Source organism: Calonectris borealis, chromosome 4 (assembly GCF_964195595.1).
Source record: "Calonectris borealis chromosome 4, bCalBor7.hap1.2, whole genome shotgun sequence".
In the NCBI taxonomy this organism is placed as follows: Eukaryota; Metazoa; Chordata; class Aves; order Procellariiformes; family Procellariidae; genus Calonectris; species Calonectris borealis.
In genome coordinates, this window is record NC_134315.1 from 83,837,652 (window position 1) to 83,854,838 (window position 17,187).

Sequence of the window (17,187 nt, forward strand, 5' to 3'; positions counted from 1 at the left end):
GCGTGTGCAGTTAGGCTTGTGACGGTAATCTCTCTGATCAGTGTTTGTTATGAATGCTCAGGGCTTGCCATACTTGGAGGGGGGAAGAGCTGCATGTAGTGGGTTTGAGTTCTGCTGCAGCGTGAGCCAAGCAGGAGCTGGAGCCTGCAGCCAGCTCATACCCTAACCTTCACACGCGTTCCTCCCCTCCTTGGCGTCCCCACATCAAGCACTGCTGTTTTTAATAGCTGGAGGTTGTTGAATATAGTGAGCTTAGTAATGGTACGTGGTAGAGTGAAAAAGAGCAGGTTGGAATGGACGCTCAGTTGGAGATGCTAAATGGGGTCTTCAGCTTGAAAAAGTGTGGCTTGGGGAAGAGGAGGGAGATTTGTAAAATGATGAAGGGCTTAAAGAAGAAGCAGAGGGGTGGAACATTTTCCCCGCTGGATGGGATAGCTCTGGTAGCTTTGCTTTCCCAGAGCAGGACTGCCAAAAGCCGCTCCTGGGCTTTTAAGCAAAAGCCTGGAGGCTGTGGTTTTGATATTTGCCAGATAGATAGCATTCTCAATTTCTGATGCCAGTGGCGTTTGTTTTGGTCGCTCAGTTCCGCTGACGATAGCAACTAAAGGCTGCTAATGGGAAGGGGAATTCAAGCTTGCACTTCAGATCCTGCATGGCTGGAGGAAGGCGGGTTACGAAGTTAGTACCTGTTTATAGCTTCCCTAGGTGAAGTCGGTGGATGGCCCTTTCATTCTGATTTTGTTTTATTAATATTGTTGTTGTAAGGATGAGACAGGGATTATTAGTTACCTACTGTATCAATGTAATGGCATTAGACCTGAATAACATTTTTCTTTTATTTTTCCTTTCGCTGTAAGCACGTGGGGGCTTCCCTGCTGCAAACTCGGCAGGCGCTATCATGGTGATATCCCATAAAGGCAGCTGCTCTGCCCAGAGCAGAAAAGCTCAACTGAGTCACGGCCTCACGCTTCACTAACAGGTTTTCTTTTCTCCCAGCTCTCCTTTCACTTAGGGCTGATTTTTCAAACAGGGCATAGCTGCAAAAGCTTAACGTTGGGTAAAATAGGCATAGGGTGGCACGCGGATGGGCTGGGTCCCATCTCAGTTAACCGGGACTGCTCTCCCCGTGCCACTGGCATTTAAATCCAAGCACTGCTAGTCGGGTGAGTAGCCAAAGTCAACAGGCATCGATCACGGCACTCAGTGCGCTGAGGTGTCCTGTGCAAGGGCAGAGGTAGCTGCGGATGCCACACGGCACGCTGCAGAACTCCGTCCCCAAAGAGCAATTGATGTCAAGCTTTCGTAGGCTTGTAACCTCAGTCTCCAAGGAGGCTGCTCCTGAACGGGCGGTGTGCTTAACCTGCGCTCCAGCTCAGGCAGCCCGAGGTTTTCGTTAGGTAACTCCTCCTTAGGCTAGGGGTGATCAAATACAACCATGACACATTAGGGCAAACAGATGCTTCCAAAGATCAGTGCCTACACGTTCCTTGCAGGCGGTTCTGCAGAGGCTGGAGCATCGTTACAGTAACGTAACTAGCTAAAGGGCTTCTCTAGTTACAGTTTTAGTGCTGTATCATGGGTTTTTGGTTAGCTTTGTGTTTCTGATGCTTCAGCTAATGACTCGTTTAATGGAGTTTCCACTTGCCTTGGGTGTTCTCTTGCCTTGGACAAGACTGCAGACTAGTTGGGAGAGTGTGCCAGGGGTCACAGGCAGGAGCCATGCCTTGGTTCAGCCAGGTGCTCCTTCTCATCTTCTCTTGCTCTTGGTTGTTGGGCAGCTGTGCTCCTGGTTGTGCTAGGTGCTCCCAAAGGAGGGGAAGAAGCTTCCCATCCTTCACAAAATATTTGATGCTGAGTGACTTAGGGAAATCAGTCTGACTTGGTCCCTTAAATTGTTTTTTAATATCCTGCCAGCAGGTCCAGGGGTACATAACTAACCCGGGCGCTCTCTAGGCCCTGGTGACTGCGGTTGCTCCTTCCCGCTTCCCAGGCCTGCGAGCTGGCCTCTTGCCTTTCCTCCACACCTGCGTTTCAGGCTGGAAGCTGCAGCGGTGGGGAGGGCTGCTGCGCAGGGCTGCGGGCACGGCGGGCAGCCCTCCAGCACAGGGGCTGCCCGAGGGCAAACCAACGGCAATAAAAGCCGCCTGTACTTAGGAATTGCTTTCACTTCCCATAACTCCTAAGTGATGCTGGTGCTCACAGAGTGTTAAAATACATTTAGGGAAATCGTGATTTTCAGGTTGCCGTGCTTCTTTGCAAGTACAGCGTCGGAGATCTGTGGCCTTTAACATAACATTAGTGGTCAGGTTGGAACGATGCTCAACGATGCTCAATTTAGCAGAGTGGGGGGAAAGCCAATATAGCGCTTTGAGCTGCGCGGCCTCCCTCCTTCCCTGCTCTCGGGTGCTGCTGAGGACTCGAATCTTACTGAAGCTTCTTCAGGGAATGGTTCAAAATGGATTTTAAGTGCTGACTGCACCCTTCCCATCACCTGTCTGATAAATGATTTAAGAAAGTGGCGCTGCAAAACTCAGTTGGAGCAAAAGCCCCACTAAAATGATAGCTCTTCACAATTAGTCACGCTGCTTGGATGTGCTGGGCAGAGAGGGGGCTAAAGGGGCCGGTGCCCTGGGCCTCGGGAGCTGGTCAGCCGCCAGACTTGAGACCCTGCTTGTCGGTTCTGGTTCAGAAAGGCACCTGGGTTTGGGCCAACACCGTGCTTGTTCGGCAACGCGCGTAAGCGCGTGACCAACCTGTTCGGCAAAGTTGAACGTTTATTGTGGATTTGCCACCTTCCTGTTATTTTTTATCTCCAGTTTCCTCCAAAACACCATTCATGGAAGAACCGGTAGCACTTCTCCAGGCTTCCTCCACAGAGCTCCTTGATGCTTATTTAATATTTTCTCCGGTGGTAATCCTGACTGAAGCGTGCAGGAGTAGGATTGTTCCAGCAGTTTTCTTCCTGCTGAATCAATAATTCATGTCTTTTCATGAGACTTTTTCCATTTTTCTACTTCCTTGAGTCGCCTGGCAAAGCTCGTTACGGATTCGTAGCCCAGTTTAGCGTTCACCCCCGTCGGTGTTTCTGGCAGTACATCCTCCCTCGCCATTCACCCTTCGCCAAACACAGAGCATCCCCAAAGATCACCCGGGGCGGGGGGGTTGGGAACCAACTAAGGGCAGGACTTTTCAAAAGCCTTCAACTTCAATTAATTCTGCCGCTCCTGAAGTTAAAAACAAAGCCGTCTCGGGTCTGAGGACGCTCGGAAATCCCTCCCCGGCTGCGAGGACGCAGCCTGAGTGCTAAGCCAGACAGGAGGGTGCGTATAAGATGGGGGCAGCGGTGCCCCCCACCAGCGTGGCCAAGGCTGCAGGAGCTTTGCTGGTGCTACGGGGAAGGCTGGGGGTAAGAGCAGCGCTGCTCAGATCACCCTGCCGTGCCGCCAGCCCGCTTGAGCTAATTTAATAACCTAGCAGAAAGGCAATCCTGTGCCAGGCCAAAGGGATTTCAAGTGCCAGGAAGATACCAGAAAAAAGCCAGGAGAGGCTGATTTTTAAAACTCAGCTGCTGCTGGTGCTGCAGTGTTTCCCCATTATCAAATCAGAAGCAATTGATGACATTTCTCCGTAGCTGGGCTTAGCTAATGCTTTGCCAGCTAGCTGAGGCGTGTTGCAGAGCCCTGGGAGCCTGCCCATGTCCGCTGCGGTACAATTACAGTACATAGGTGCAGAGATGAGAAGAATAACCTTCAGGCTGTACGGAACTATTTTTTGCGTGAAGCTATAGCTACACTTTGGGAGAAGACGTATAAAGGAGAGTAACCCTGGCAGTTGGCTGATGAGAACGATGCTGGTCAGTAGATTTCTTCTGGCACTGGTTTAATGGTGATGAGCAGAGTTGGACCTCAGGTACCATTTGGATGCCTCGGGAAGGATTGCTGGAAGTGAATAAATACAGCTTTATAGATCGTCTTCTAAGCTCGCTTTCCCGCAGTTTCGAGCCCCACTGTTCAGTAACACGACAGATGCTTTGCTGCATTTCTAGAAGCGCTGCTTATGTCGTGACAGAAGTCCCAGTGCTGCTTTCCTTGCTGGTGGATTCACCACCCGTCAGCTCCTCCGGTGCTGCTCCCGGACTTGAGGCTTTCCCGGCGCTTGTGCAGCGAGCAGACAGCCCTCAGAAAAAACCAAGGTGTAGGGACAGAATGTCTTGGTCTCCCTTTTCAAGTCAGAAAATGGCTCCGTGCATATCCCGATGCAGAAACGGGGGTGGCTAGCTGGAGATCGAATGCACAGAGCTTATTTCCACTTGGCAGTGACGGGCTGCCTTCGGTTGAGGGCCCCACTTGGCAGTCCAGGCGCAGTGGCGTTGGAGGAGGCAGGAGAGGCCGTGCGTACCCAATGTTTAGAGCCACAGTTAACGGTGGGCTTGCCATGAATGAAGAGTTAAACTCCAAATATGATGAAAAATAGGTATATTCCCATGCGCTTTTCATATTCATCAGGCGGCAAAAATTGATAGGAAATTCTACTAAATACTTCATTTTTTAATATGAAACAATATAGTAAATATCTACCTTGTTTTGCTCTGAGATACAACCTTTCTTAAAAATGAAAAATCAAGTTGTGTTGGTTTTCAAATAGACTAAAATCTAGATCTTAAGTATGAGAAAGCTTGAAGATGAGCAGTGCAATCGCACTGGTGTGTGCTCACGGTGGCTTCACCGGCTCCCTTTGTCATCTTTCTGGCACAGCTCTTGTCACTGTTAACGAAGAAAAAGGCAAAGATGTAGGAAGAGAGTGAAAGAACATTAGAAAAAGCACTATCGCCCCCCCAAAAAAGCTCAGATAACAACTCAGGCTCATGTGACTGAGGAGAAAGGAGCAATCAAAGATCCTAAGAGTACAAAGAAAGAATAAGGCTAGAAGGGCATCACGGGAAGGACACGTTGAAATAATCTGGGTGAGTAAGAAAATCAGATTACTAGAATGGTCAGAAAGAAATTTTGGTGTCTTGGTTGAATTTCCTTTGCTACCAAATATTTGCTGAAATGCGTGAATTCTTCAAGCACTGTCGTCTCTATTTACCTGGGTGCGCTTCAGAAGAATCTGTCCTTTTCCGACCAAGACTTTGATCTTGCATTCAATCCACTCCTTCACCGTCCTTTAGAAAGGGTAACAGGAGCTTTTGGGGATAAACAGCCGATGAGAGCAGGGCTGCCAGCTGGTTTGGTTCCTTTTCCCAGGTGGTCCTTCTGCCTCTTCAACAGAAGAGTTAGACATCTTTATGCTTTTATCCTTGCGCCGCACGCAGCTCAGCGGCACACGGGGCCTCGCTGCTGCCGTGACACCACGTTGCTCCCAAATTGTATCTTAGCCCAAAAGTGAAGGGGGAAAAACCCCCAAACCTTGTTTCAAAGCATGAGCAAGTTTCTCAGTGTTGGCTCTCTCTTTGCTTTCAAACATGACTCTCTCAGGAAAACGAGAGGACAGACTGGTCCAGAGAGGAAAGCCTCCCATGGCGAGGGTTGTTTTGATGAATCTTGCTGTGGTGGCCTGGCAGAGGGGGTGATTTCGTGTCTCTTAGAGGTACTTGGGGGAGAACCCCCGAGGTGCTGCCTAGGAACGGGGGGCTGAGGAGCAGCATCCTCCTCCGCCACTGGGCACCTCGCCTTTCCCCTCCTGACACGGCCTTGCCCCCGCTCGGGCGCGTGTCCGCAGCAGGGGATGCTGTACTCATGTAGGGAGGACACTTAAGCGCTTTGTCACCCCACCGACAATCCCTGGCTCAGCAAAGTCTTGTTACGGAGAAGCTCTCCATTATCGAGCACCAGATTTCCTTGGCGGGTTTTGCTGAGCGTGTCCCTAAAATTCCTGCGTCCGACCGTTTTGTCATTGGCTTGTTCTTCCAAGGGGTACATCATCAAGTGGTGAGCGATCGGCAGCGTCGGTTTAAAGTTACAAAGATTCTGTTGGGGAATTGCCATACGCCTTATTTTTTCCTGTGCATTTAAGGTATTCTAGCTCATAACTTTTAAAGCCATCAGTCAGCGTGTGCTTTGGGGCTTCCGAGAGCTTGTGGAGCCAGCAGTTGTGAGCTGCTGTGGATTTTAGGTGGCTCTGCTGAAGTGGATTTCTTTGCCGCTGGGCCACACTGATTTTTCAACAGATGAGGCAGAGTGGTATGTATGTATGTATGTATGTATGTATGTATGTGTTCTTGCTAGCTCCAGGTGTTAGCAGTTCATTGACTTAAACTTCCGTGTGAGATTCTTGAAATTTCTCCCTGACAGAAAGGTATTGCGGGATAGAGGTCAGACTCGGGATCAAGTTAGGAGTTGCTGGGGCAGGGTAAAACATCGGCTGCAGTAATTTGATTATAAAGTAATGGATATTTAATTGATGGTGGAAACGTGAGAGGTCTTTTAGCTGCACGACGACTAGCAACCTTGTTAGCTGCCCTTCGGTGGTGGGGTTTTCCGTTGTGTAGCTGGGACGGAGGAGGGCGTTTCTGTGTGCGGTCAGAGTAAAGGATGAAGACAGGCAGTTTCTGCTACCTTCCTGCTTAGTGATCCTTTTTTAAAAAGTGCCCTTACCCTCAACGTCCGCATGCAAAGTTGCGTCGCTGTTGTAGGCATTGTGGAAATTCCTTAAGGGTAGATATGATTGTACTGCAAAGAAATAGTTGGGTTTGAGATAGAGGTATGGAGAGAGATATAGAGATACATATACACCCCCCTCTTGCTTGGTATTCATACCTGGGCTAGCAGAGTGCTCTAGGAGCCTCGTCAGGAGGGGAACAGTTAAGGCAGACCCTGCACCGTGAGCATCTGGGGGGGCTTCCCTGTGCCACCCAACCCTTCCTGGCTCAGGACCCTCGCAAAGGCCGGGTGTGCCACTCACAACCACCCTCTTCCTCATCTCCCCCCACTGCCACCTTGGCTTCTCCGACCAGGTCTGGTGCTTATATTTTCCTCGGAAACTCTCTCTGATGTCTCTCTTCTTCGTGGATGCCCCTTCTCACTTCACTTCTTCCCAAGGCTTTCTCTTCCTTCAGATCTCTGGGAGGTGGGGATGTAGTAGCATCATTCTGTAGAAGGGTTGAGAAGGGGGTTTCTCCTGGACAGAAGGTCTCTCATGATGGCACGTGTTCCTCTGTCCCCCTTTGGCCATGCCCCGCTCTGCGCTCTCGGGGCAGCAGCCCGCGGGAGGGCTGAGGGCTCGGGTGCTGATGGTGGGAAGCAGTAACCAGCCAGTCTCTCACCTAGGCAGTTACTGAGACCATTAGTGTAGTTTCAAAACCAGCACGCCTGCTACTTTTGCCCGGTGACTCCTCGTGTGCTGGCCTGCACAGGCAGTGGGAACAGCGGCTTCGGACAACCTCAAGCAAATTTTAGATTAAGGCAGAAGCCACAGGCGTAGGAAACGTGCTCGTAAAAGCCTGCGCTAGCCTTAGTCTTTCACTTGGAGCTTGAAAAGACACGTACACAGCGAAATGCAGGTGCCCAGCTCCTGGCGTCCATCCTTCAGAGTTAGTTTGCCTCAGGCCAGTCGTTTCTGTAGCAGCAACCGCAGATCGTGGAGTTGCACTTGTGCTCGTAAAACGTGCCTGCCCTTCCCCGTCGTGCGGATGGCCAGGCAGCGGGGTGGTGCAGCGCTCCTTCCCGAAACCCTGCCCAGATCTACTCATCTTCCTCGGTGCTGCACACCTGGTTCTCCCCAAAATAATACCATCTCGGGCCTGTACACGGAAAGAGCAGCTCCAGGAGGCATAACCTCCTCAGCATCGTCTTGGCTCCAAGCACCAATATCAGCGTTGTTCTTCTGGGGCTGATCTTAGCACTTGTATCTCAGTAGGGTCTGTGGGGGTGATACGTTTTGGACCAAGATATATTCTGACCAAGGAGGAAACGTGGGTGAAAACTGGGTAAGTTTTATTGCACATTGCTGTTTGCATGCCTAACGAGACTTAATTTTCTTTTCCTTCCTCTTTCACTGATACAGCTGAAGAATAAATTCATGAAGAAATTGCCCCGTGATGCTGAGGCCTCCAACGTGCTGGTGGGGGAGGTAGACTTCCTGGAGAGTCCTTTCATTGCCTTCGTCCGGCTGCAGCAGGCCGTCATGTTGGGTGCTCTGACTGAAGTCCCCGTACCTACCCGGTAAGGGAATTCAGCCCCCAGGAGTGGGACAAGAGTTGGAAATTGCATTTCCACCTTTTGAAATGAAAACACCGGGCTAGAAGAAGACATTCTCTGTTGCTTTCCGTCATGTGACGTGCATAACGCTCAGGATTATTGGTTTAAAGTAACAAAACTCACTGTAGCTGCTTAATAATTTTCTGGTTCTGAATTTGGTTATAAGATATAAGCTGTAAAATACACAAACGTTACACAAACACGCTAACTTAACGACTTAGCAGTAAAGGCACTATCAAGGTGAAATTTAACTACTGGAGCTTTTTTCCTGCCCCTTACGATTCCCCCCCAACACACACTGTGTGTGGCTCAGATTCCCTCGGCCTGTTTTTTCTTCTTAAAAACTCACATTAGGTGAAATACCATTCTGGCCCTGCTGGGGCGAAAAAAAAAAAGTCAAGTAAACTGGGGCATACAGTTCTATCGGGGGGGGTCACACTGTATGTTGCTTTGTAATGCAGAATGGGTCAGAGAAAAATGTCATATAAGTATTTATTGTGACGCATGTTGCAAATTAATCTGAGTCTCACAAATATGAATATATCTTATGTTCTTAATTATTTGGATTCACTGCTTGAGTATGCGTAACTGTCTGTACAGTGAGTGTATCTACCTACCAGAATAGCAAAGCTGCGGTCCTGTTTGAATTCTTGAATAGCAATATTACCCTTAGCTTTACGATTGCGTATTGTTTATCATGTAACACAGCAGAGAAAATGATCAGCGTAGACGTCCAGAGCATCTGCTGTATGTCAGCATTATGTAGAGCGTATCTTTGCTACATATATACACAAACGCCCTGCCGAGGTAAGGACTAAAAACGATGAGTATTCAAAGGTAACGAGGTGCGCTAGGAAGGGAGCACAGCCGAGCTGCAGTGAGGACAAGAGCGGCTGGAGGCGGGCAGCCTGCAGCTGGTTTGCAATGCCCGCCTCTGCGGTGCCTCGCTCCTCGGCTCTGCCGCGCACCTGGGCTCTGGGGTGCTTTTGGGATCAGCTTACGAAGGGTTTGCTTTGCATTTTGCTTGTAATTACGGAGTTCAGATTGCACCTTTCACATCACTAATGTGCCAATACATATTTTATGTGAACGGTTTCAAGGGCTTTCAATACAGAGTGAAAGTTGTGATTGGAATAACGCCTGGAGGGTTTGAGGCTGTATCAAGTACTACGTTGTGAGAAGAGACACAGTACCACGACAAAAGCACGTGGCTAGTGCATTACTGATACTGGAATGAGTCACAGCCATTGTAGGGAAGGAAAGTTACATAAGTTAATGTTTATTATAATCTGTACCTTATTTCCATGTAGAAAACAAAGGGAAAAGATGATCTAGTTTTGCTACTTGTTTAATTGCCTTCTAGTAATGCAGCAGTGTTTGTGTTTCTTGGGGTTTCATTAAGTGACTCCTTAAAATAACCATGTCAACAACTGTTTGCACACGCTGGGTGTTCCGGTAGCAGCATGGGGAGATAAAAGTGGCTGAATTTTATAAAAGGTTATTCTTCATTCCTCAGCGTTACTGAGCTCTGTATACTTCAAGTATTTCAGCTTCGAAGTCTAATCCCACTTACTCTTTTTTTTCAACACATCTCCGAATGCTTTTCAGCAGATGTAAAATTAGGTATTGTTTGTTTTGGTAGTGGGAGCCAGGAAGTTAGATCTAGGATTGCTGAACGACCTCATTACTCAAGAGCATTAATCAAGACAATATGCCCTTCCATGCCAACATTTTTTCCAGGAAATAGTATTATCCATTTGCTGTCCTCCAAACCAAATGCTAGCCCTAATCAAAGCAGGGAGGCTCATTAGATGGCTTTTGTGAGTAATGACGAGCCATTTGCAATGGCTGCATCCTGTGAAATTCAATCAAGGAACTCCCGTCAGGGCCCAGCCGAGCTGTGATGGAGCGTCTCCTCGGCCAGCGCTGAGTCGCGGCCATCTCGCGCGGCGGGCGTTGCTGCTGCGGGCGTGCACTTCATAGCCTGCAGGCTCCGCAAGATGCTGGAGCTGGAGCCTTCGGCGTGCCCCCCCTCTTCTCTCCCTCGGGGCTTCTCCTTTTATTTTGTTAAATTATCAAGTTCCTGGTAAAATTGTCAAACCCACGCCATCAAAGCTAGGCAGTGCAAAACCACCTGGGGTTTCTGAATAAACATGGGCTAACGTTTCAGCGCTGTGGGTTGCTGCAGGAGTATGGTGACCCAGGTCGAGCGAGTAACCGCAGCATGACCTGCATCTGTTTCTCTCTTTAGAAAGCAGCAGGTTGTTTTTATGTGGGGCAGGCGAGGGGTTAAACACCCAGGTTTCGGCACAGGGCTGTGGGCATGCTGTGGGGAGGTGGCCTTTGCGTGGCCATCTACGCCCACGGTGGCAGGCGGTGACATGCGCTGCTGGAGGTGCCTTTGCACAGCAATCCAGTTCATGTTTCTGGTGTGTGGCGTTAGGTCAATTATTTTTAGTTATTTAGCAACTCAAAATACACCGAATGCGTCCCAGGAGCCAGCAAAGTGCCTTGCCCTAAAGAGGTGATGGTCGCAGGGCTTGTTGGACCAGTGGCAGAGGGATGGGGAAAGCCCTCCCGAGGAGCTGGGAGAAGGGGAGAGGGGAGGAAGCGTTCCCAGCCGTAACATGGTGTCACACAGCTTGCAAAAATGCATGAAGCTATCTTGATGTTTTGCTTTTCAAAGCACGAACCGGGCAGGGTTTGCAGGGCGGGGGCAGTGATAGCTTTTGTGAGACTAGCTGAGAATCAGTGCATCAGCTGCATCCGTTAGCTGGGCGTGGGAGACACCGCCACGATCTTGGGATGCAGAAGCAAATATGACACCAAGCCCTGAAGGGGTGAAAGGCTCATGATGTCTATGGTCCCTGCCCTGTTTGGTTTATGCATGTTGACCTAGTACTGTAGAAAGAAAAAGGATTATTGTGTGCATAAGGTAGACAGTATTCAACATGTAGACTTCCAGTTAAATGGGTTACTGCTGATTTTTTTTTTTCTTTCTCCACACATTCTTTGGCTTGGATTTTTCTTGTAGGTTACAGAACTTTGGATGCTTTGTAGAAATAAGATTTCCTGTGTAGAAATGGCTCTTCCTTGGATACATACATTTTCTATATATTTTTTCCTTCACACTTCCTTGCTAAGTATTTTAAGTATTTCCGTTACTTAAAAGCGAATTTTTACTTAAAAGAAACCAGCAAGTTCTGATGAACTCTCCAGGAAAAGCGTCTCAGCAGGGTGTTTTCATACAGCCCTAGTAATAAAAATTGGGGATCTGCAGTTCGTATAGAGAGATCCCAGCCTTTCACTGTGTTGGGTTTTCTTTCTACCGATCAGATTGAAAAAACCTTTAAGGACTTTGGTTTTCTTGTGTTGAATTTAATTCCACGGTGCTATAAAGTCCTCATTTTGGCAGGCACTTAGCTACCGTGCTTGCACCGTGGCTTGGGTATGGCTGCTTCTCCTCTGGACAATGCAATAGATGTAGCTTTTTATTTTCATCAAAGAAATGTGCAATTATGTGTTCAGGTCTGCTGCATTAATGTAATGTTGATGGGGAAAAAAGATGAAGAATGAGCAAGGGAAAGATTGTTTGGGAGATAAGCTGTACAGACTTGCACAGTCTAATATGTAGTGCTGGGAAATGGCCTGTGCCTACAAGTCTCAAATGAAATGAAATAACTTGCCCAAAGGTCACTTAGGAAGCATGTGGCAGAACCAGGAGTCAGATTCGCCTCCCCTGCCTCCTAACTTAAGCTTTTAACTGCAAAGGCATCTTTTCTTCTTCACAGGTGAGGATGAAATGTGTGTCTTGTTCATTAATTGTAGCGTTGAAATGGTTTTCAGGGCTGGGTCCTTTAGCAGCCTTTCCAGCAGAAGGACTGGCCCTGGGAAATCAGAGCTCTGGCAGCAAAGGACTACCTTTGTCTGTCTGCGTTCATGTGTTGGACACCATGTGAGAAGCCTGCAACGTTGCTACGTTGCCCAAAACTTGAAGGATCACCTGTGTGAAATAGAAGATGGACCAAACACTTCACCATCTCCTTTCGTTACTGCAGTCTCAAGTTGTGCTCCTTTCATCAGCGGTCCCAGCCACAGATTCTGCTGGAAAAGTACATCAAGAGATGGTTCTTTCAGCACTTGAGTCCGTCAGCGTGTATCTCTATCGGGAACGCTGGATGCCTTGCAGGCATCTCGCATGGTGTCCAACAACAGAAGGGCTGCTTCCCCTCACTCCTCTCAAAACTAAAAACCTTACTGAGTTTCCTTTGCGTAGGTGCCTTTAACCCTTACGGAGTTGCTGCTCTTGCTTGCTCCAGGTTTGAGAGGCTGAACTTGAATCTTGTTGTAGTTGCTCTTCCTCTTGTGGTTTTTTTTTTAGTCTGGGGCCGGGGGGGAGACACACAGGACACAGGCCGACCTTGTCTCCTGCACTGATGATCAGCTTGCAAAGAGACCATGGTGAGGCTTGGTCCTGGGACAGTTTTCACCACAACCCTTACCCCGTATGGGAACTTGACAGTCACGGACATTACGGATTGCTTGCAGGGTGTCCCAAATGGATGGCAAAATATTAGTGCTGCCTTGACCTTGGAGCCTGCCTGTGCTGTACTCACTTCCCACCTCCAAAGCGTGCTCTTCATGTGATCTCATGGGGGTTTCTAGCCAATTTTATCAGAAGCACAGCACGTAAAACCTTTTTACCTCCTTGGGCAAACTAGATTGAAATTCTGCCCCGCAGTCTCTGGTGTCACCTCTCGCCAAGGCCCCGGCGGGTTGTGTTCACTCACGGCAGGTTGTTGGGTCCATAACCCCAGGTTACTGGGCTTGTGCACAGTATTGCTGCGGTGCTACGTTTAGATCTTCTAGGCGCATTGGCTGGGTTTACAATGCATTGGCCAGGACACGTTTGTCCGTTTTGAATTGGAATTAATCATCTGTGAGAAAGAATTTATTCTTGTTGGGTTTGGTGGCATAGTCCATATGATTAAAAGGTGAATCCTACATAGTCGGTGGTCATCATCTGCTTAAGGAGGGTAAAGCGTGCAAAAACGACAGGAGGAATAGTGCTTTAGGTAAAACAATAATAAATTACTGAGTTTCTGGCTCGTTATCAGCTTGGAAGCAAAGGATTTTGAGTGCTTTGACTGTGCTGTCATGCAAAGTTCAAGACGAGGTGTCCCGGGTGTGAGGGCTGTCAGCCCTGTCTGTAGACTGTTGCCCAGAGCATTCGGGAGAAACGTTGACTTTCGTTACTACTTCAGAGAGACTTTGAGCTAAGTGATACGAGGTGAAACCCCACATTCTCTGCGTTGAAGTGTCCTTCGCCATGTTAAGTATCAGAAATGGACATTTGATAACTCAGCATGTGTTCTGTGCAGCAGAGGGGAATTCTGTGCCACCTTTCATCTTCGCAGATGAAGAGGAGGAGTATGTCACAACTAGAAGTTGGGGCTTTCTTGGGTGGAAGTATTCATAACTAATGCTATTAAATGCATAATCTAGTCCAAACCACTAAAATGCATTAATGTTTTTGTGTTTATAATATTTGGCCCTTTAAAAGGTCTTGTTCTACATGCTGAAGGCAGTTTGAGCTGAATCAGTCAGGACAAAGAATTTAGAAAGTGTCACAAACTGCTTGTTTTCAAGAACATTTTAGTAAATGCAAGAGCGTTCAGGTACTTCTGTTATGCATTGGAAGAGAGCCAGCTGAGGTAGTTATTTCAGAAGATGGTTATGAAAATGTCTCCTTCCCCTGGAAAATCAGGAGAAAGCCAAGCAGCAACTTCTGAAGTTATCAACCTTTTTTTAAAATTAATATATTTGGATAATCTGCATCCTAGAGTTTTAAAAGAGTTGGCTGAGGAACAGTTTGTCTTTAATGTTGTTTTATAATAACTCGTGAAACACAGGGAAAGTTCCAGGAGGTAGGAGGAGAGCAGAGGACATGACCTAGGCGTGTATGGCTTAGTCACCTCCGTGTGAACCTTAAGTAAAACACTTGCAAGCCTCACGAAGAACTCGACTGGGAAGTGTTGCTGCTAGTAATGCCAATTAATACCTATTTATGGATCCTGTCCTGCTAACTCATGCATTGTTTTATAGGACTCGAGATTTTTTAAACAGAAAGTACTTCTTTGGATACAATATACCTTATAAGACATTTGAGTTAGTACCCCTTGATATTTTGATTTATGAAGCTAAAATAATACTTAATACAACGCTTGTAAAGAGAGAAGTACTTCTGGTGAGGTGCCACACCTCTCAACCCTGTTGCGTTTCACATTTTATCAGCAGCTTTTGAGAAAACGTATCGTTAACGTAGTAAAGGTTGACAAATAACGAAGAGGGTGTCTCCGTGGCCCAGAGCAATCCGGTCATCTCTGCTTTAACTTGGCCCCATGTCAGCTTCTCCCTCTAGGGACAGAGAGCGCAGGAGGAAGAGCTGTGCTCCGAGGACCGGTTTTCTCTGGGGGATGCTGAAGGCAAAGGGCTGGGGCCATCCCTGGGGTTATTCCATCAGTGCTGGAACCGCTGAAACCCGGTTTCCTAGAAGTGTGTGCTGTGTCCTTTCCCTCCACCACAGCAATAATCCCAGCCCTCCCCGTCATCCTGCCATGTTTCCTAAGACTTCCCGTGCTTGTCCATTCCTGAAGTCCTGTCCCCTGACTCAGTGCTCCTAACTGCATTTTCTCAGAAAAGCAGGCTCACGTAAAGTTCCTGAGTAGCCATAGGTTATTTCATCTATATATTTCATATATTTGCACTGACCAAACTGCCAGCTCTTGGATGATTTCCCTGAGGAAGATGCTGATACGTCGGAGAAGGTTCACAGAAGAGCCGTTGAAGTGCCTAAAGAGAGGAGAGAAGCCCCAAATGGCTTAGCCTGACTGCCGGTGGCTACGGGTGGCTGGATCGATAGGGAAGGATATTTAAAGGAATTACTGAGGGTTCTTCAGTCTAGCTATGAGAGACAATCGAAATCTATGACTGGAAGTTGAAACGAACTCAAATTCACACTGGAAGTAATGCAAAAGGTTTTAGATGAGACAACTTACCAAAGGTTAAAGTGTGTTTATTTTCCATTACTGATTGAAAGGTACGGCTGTAATTGGAAAAAAGCTTAATTCGGGAAGCTTTAAAGTTGTTTTGAGCAGCTGTTAGTGTTTCTGTTTGAAACCTGTGCTGATACAGAGTTTGCTGAAAATTGCCCCGATAATTCCCAGTCTCTGCTAAATCAGGTGAAATGGAGAAGTTGGTCTCCTGCCATGTGACTTCTTTTGTTGCTAATTGCAAGGATGAGTTGATGTGCGAGAGAGAGAGGCTTTTATCTCAAGGTCACGAGTTAGAGTCCAGCTCAGGCTGAACGCTTGAAACGACACCGTCTGACCGGCATGGTGGTCTCCATGGAAATCCCATGGGCCACCGAATGTTGGCCATTGTGTGAGATGGCCAACAGGAGTAACGGGGCTCACTTAATAAGCCAGTTAGGAAGGCGAAGAGGTGAGCATGAAGACAGATGTATTTTCATGCCGTAGCCATAAACCGGATCTTTTTTTCTGGGCCAGATCTGAACAAGGGATTTATAGGAAGCTTGTGTTTCTGCAGGCAAGGCCATAGATGCTGTGTGGGTAAGTAGCTGCCACCTCGGCACCTGTCTGTAGCATGAAATCAGCTTTACAAGAAGAGTATTTTTACAGGAGGTAATGGCATTGCAGCATTGACACCTTGGCGTTGCATATGAAACTTCGTTTAGGAAATGGGAGTGTCTAAGATAAGGCTTAGGTCTTTCCTGAATTAAGTATTATATGAATGGTGGTATCTTTTTTTTTTTTTTTTTTTTTAAATTTTCCATTCCAGGCCAGGAGGATCTAGGTACCTTTGAAGATCCAACCTTGAGGCCAAAAACTTTGTCTAATGACTGTCAGTTAAGAGGTTGGAAAACCCAGCCACCTTTCACCAGTGTTCCGGTTACTCTGGCACAACTGCTAGACAATTTTATTCGTGGAAGCATCCGTTTTCCTCGTATAGCCTTTTCCATGAAGGAATGTCATTAGAACATATTGTCATGTAGGCAAGTCCTGATTCATGGCACGTTAGCACTGACAAAAACGAGGGCAGGAGAGATAAAGAGCAGTCATTTCCTATCTCCAAAGGTTTCATATCATGGTGTTTTTCAAACTCATTACCAGTGACTTGGACATAGTTGCTGCCCAAAGAGATCATGTAAGAAATTAACTCCTAATACCTTGTAGACGTAGTCACCCTCGCTGATGGTGCCTACCATAGGAATAGCTTTACACCTTAAGAATTAAGCTGTGACTATGGAGCCGTCAGATGGGCTTACAGGTCTCTGGTATGTGTTATATACTTGGAAATTCAGAGCATACAAGTTGGGCGTAATTATTTATAGCTAAAGCCCTATTTTAGATTAATGGTTTCCTTCACATGTGGGTAGCTGCTCTGGGTGCTGAACCGTAACCGGGATCTCGGCCCCAGCAGAGCGTTGATAAGCACGCGGAGTGCTATCTGATAGCTGGGGGGAGCGATGTAGTTGACAGCGAGCAATGTGGATAGTTAATAGCATCTTCCCTCTGCGCCCGCCGCTGGGCTGGCCCCGCTCGGTCCGTCCTGTGCGCAGAGGGTGCTCAGCTGTGTCACTGATCCATAAATCTTCTTCTGTCCCCTCCTGGCTGTTTAGCAGCGGTTACGTCACTGCTATTGTCACGTAAATGGCACTGGAATAGCACTAGGGACGCGTTTAACGCAGATACCTTATACAAGATTGAACAGCTACAAGGAGCCAGTAACATAGGACCCAATAAATCACCGTGGAGGTGGATGGGCTTTCTGTGGTGCACAGGGCACGGATTCTCAACCGCTCTGCGCTGGAGCTGCATCCATCGTGCATAGTTCACTTCAGGTACTGGGCATGGGAAGAATGTCCTTCCTTCACCTCATCCTGAAGTCTGGGTTGCTGGATGGTAGC

The 17,187-nt window shown here is 47.8% G+C and overlaps 1 protein-coding gene across 2 annotated transcripts in view; it reads left to right on the plus strand.

Moving 5' to 3' along the window:
• Nucleotides 1-17,187, plus strand: part of SLC4A4 (solute carrier family 4 member 4) — a 240,622-nt gene that overhangs the window by 172,200 nt on the left and 51,235 nt on the right. For both annotated transcript variants that reach the window (XM_075150407.1, XM_075150406.1), the window contains one exon: nt 8,005-8,162. In XM_075150407.1, coding sequence (XP_075006508.1) covers nt 8,005-8,162 — 158 coding nt within the window. The remainder of the gene's footprint in view (nt 1-8,004; nt 8,163-17,187) is intronic.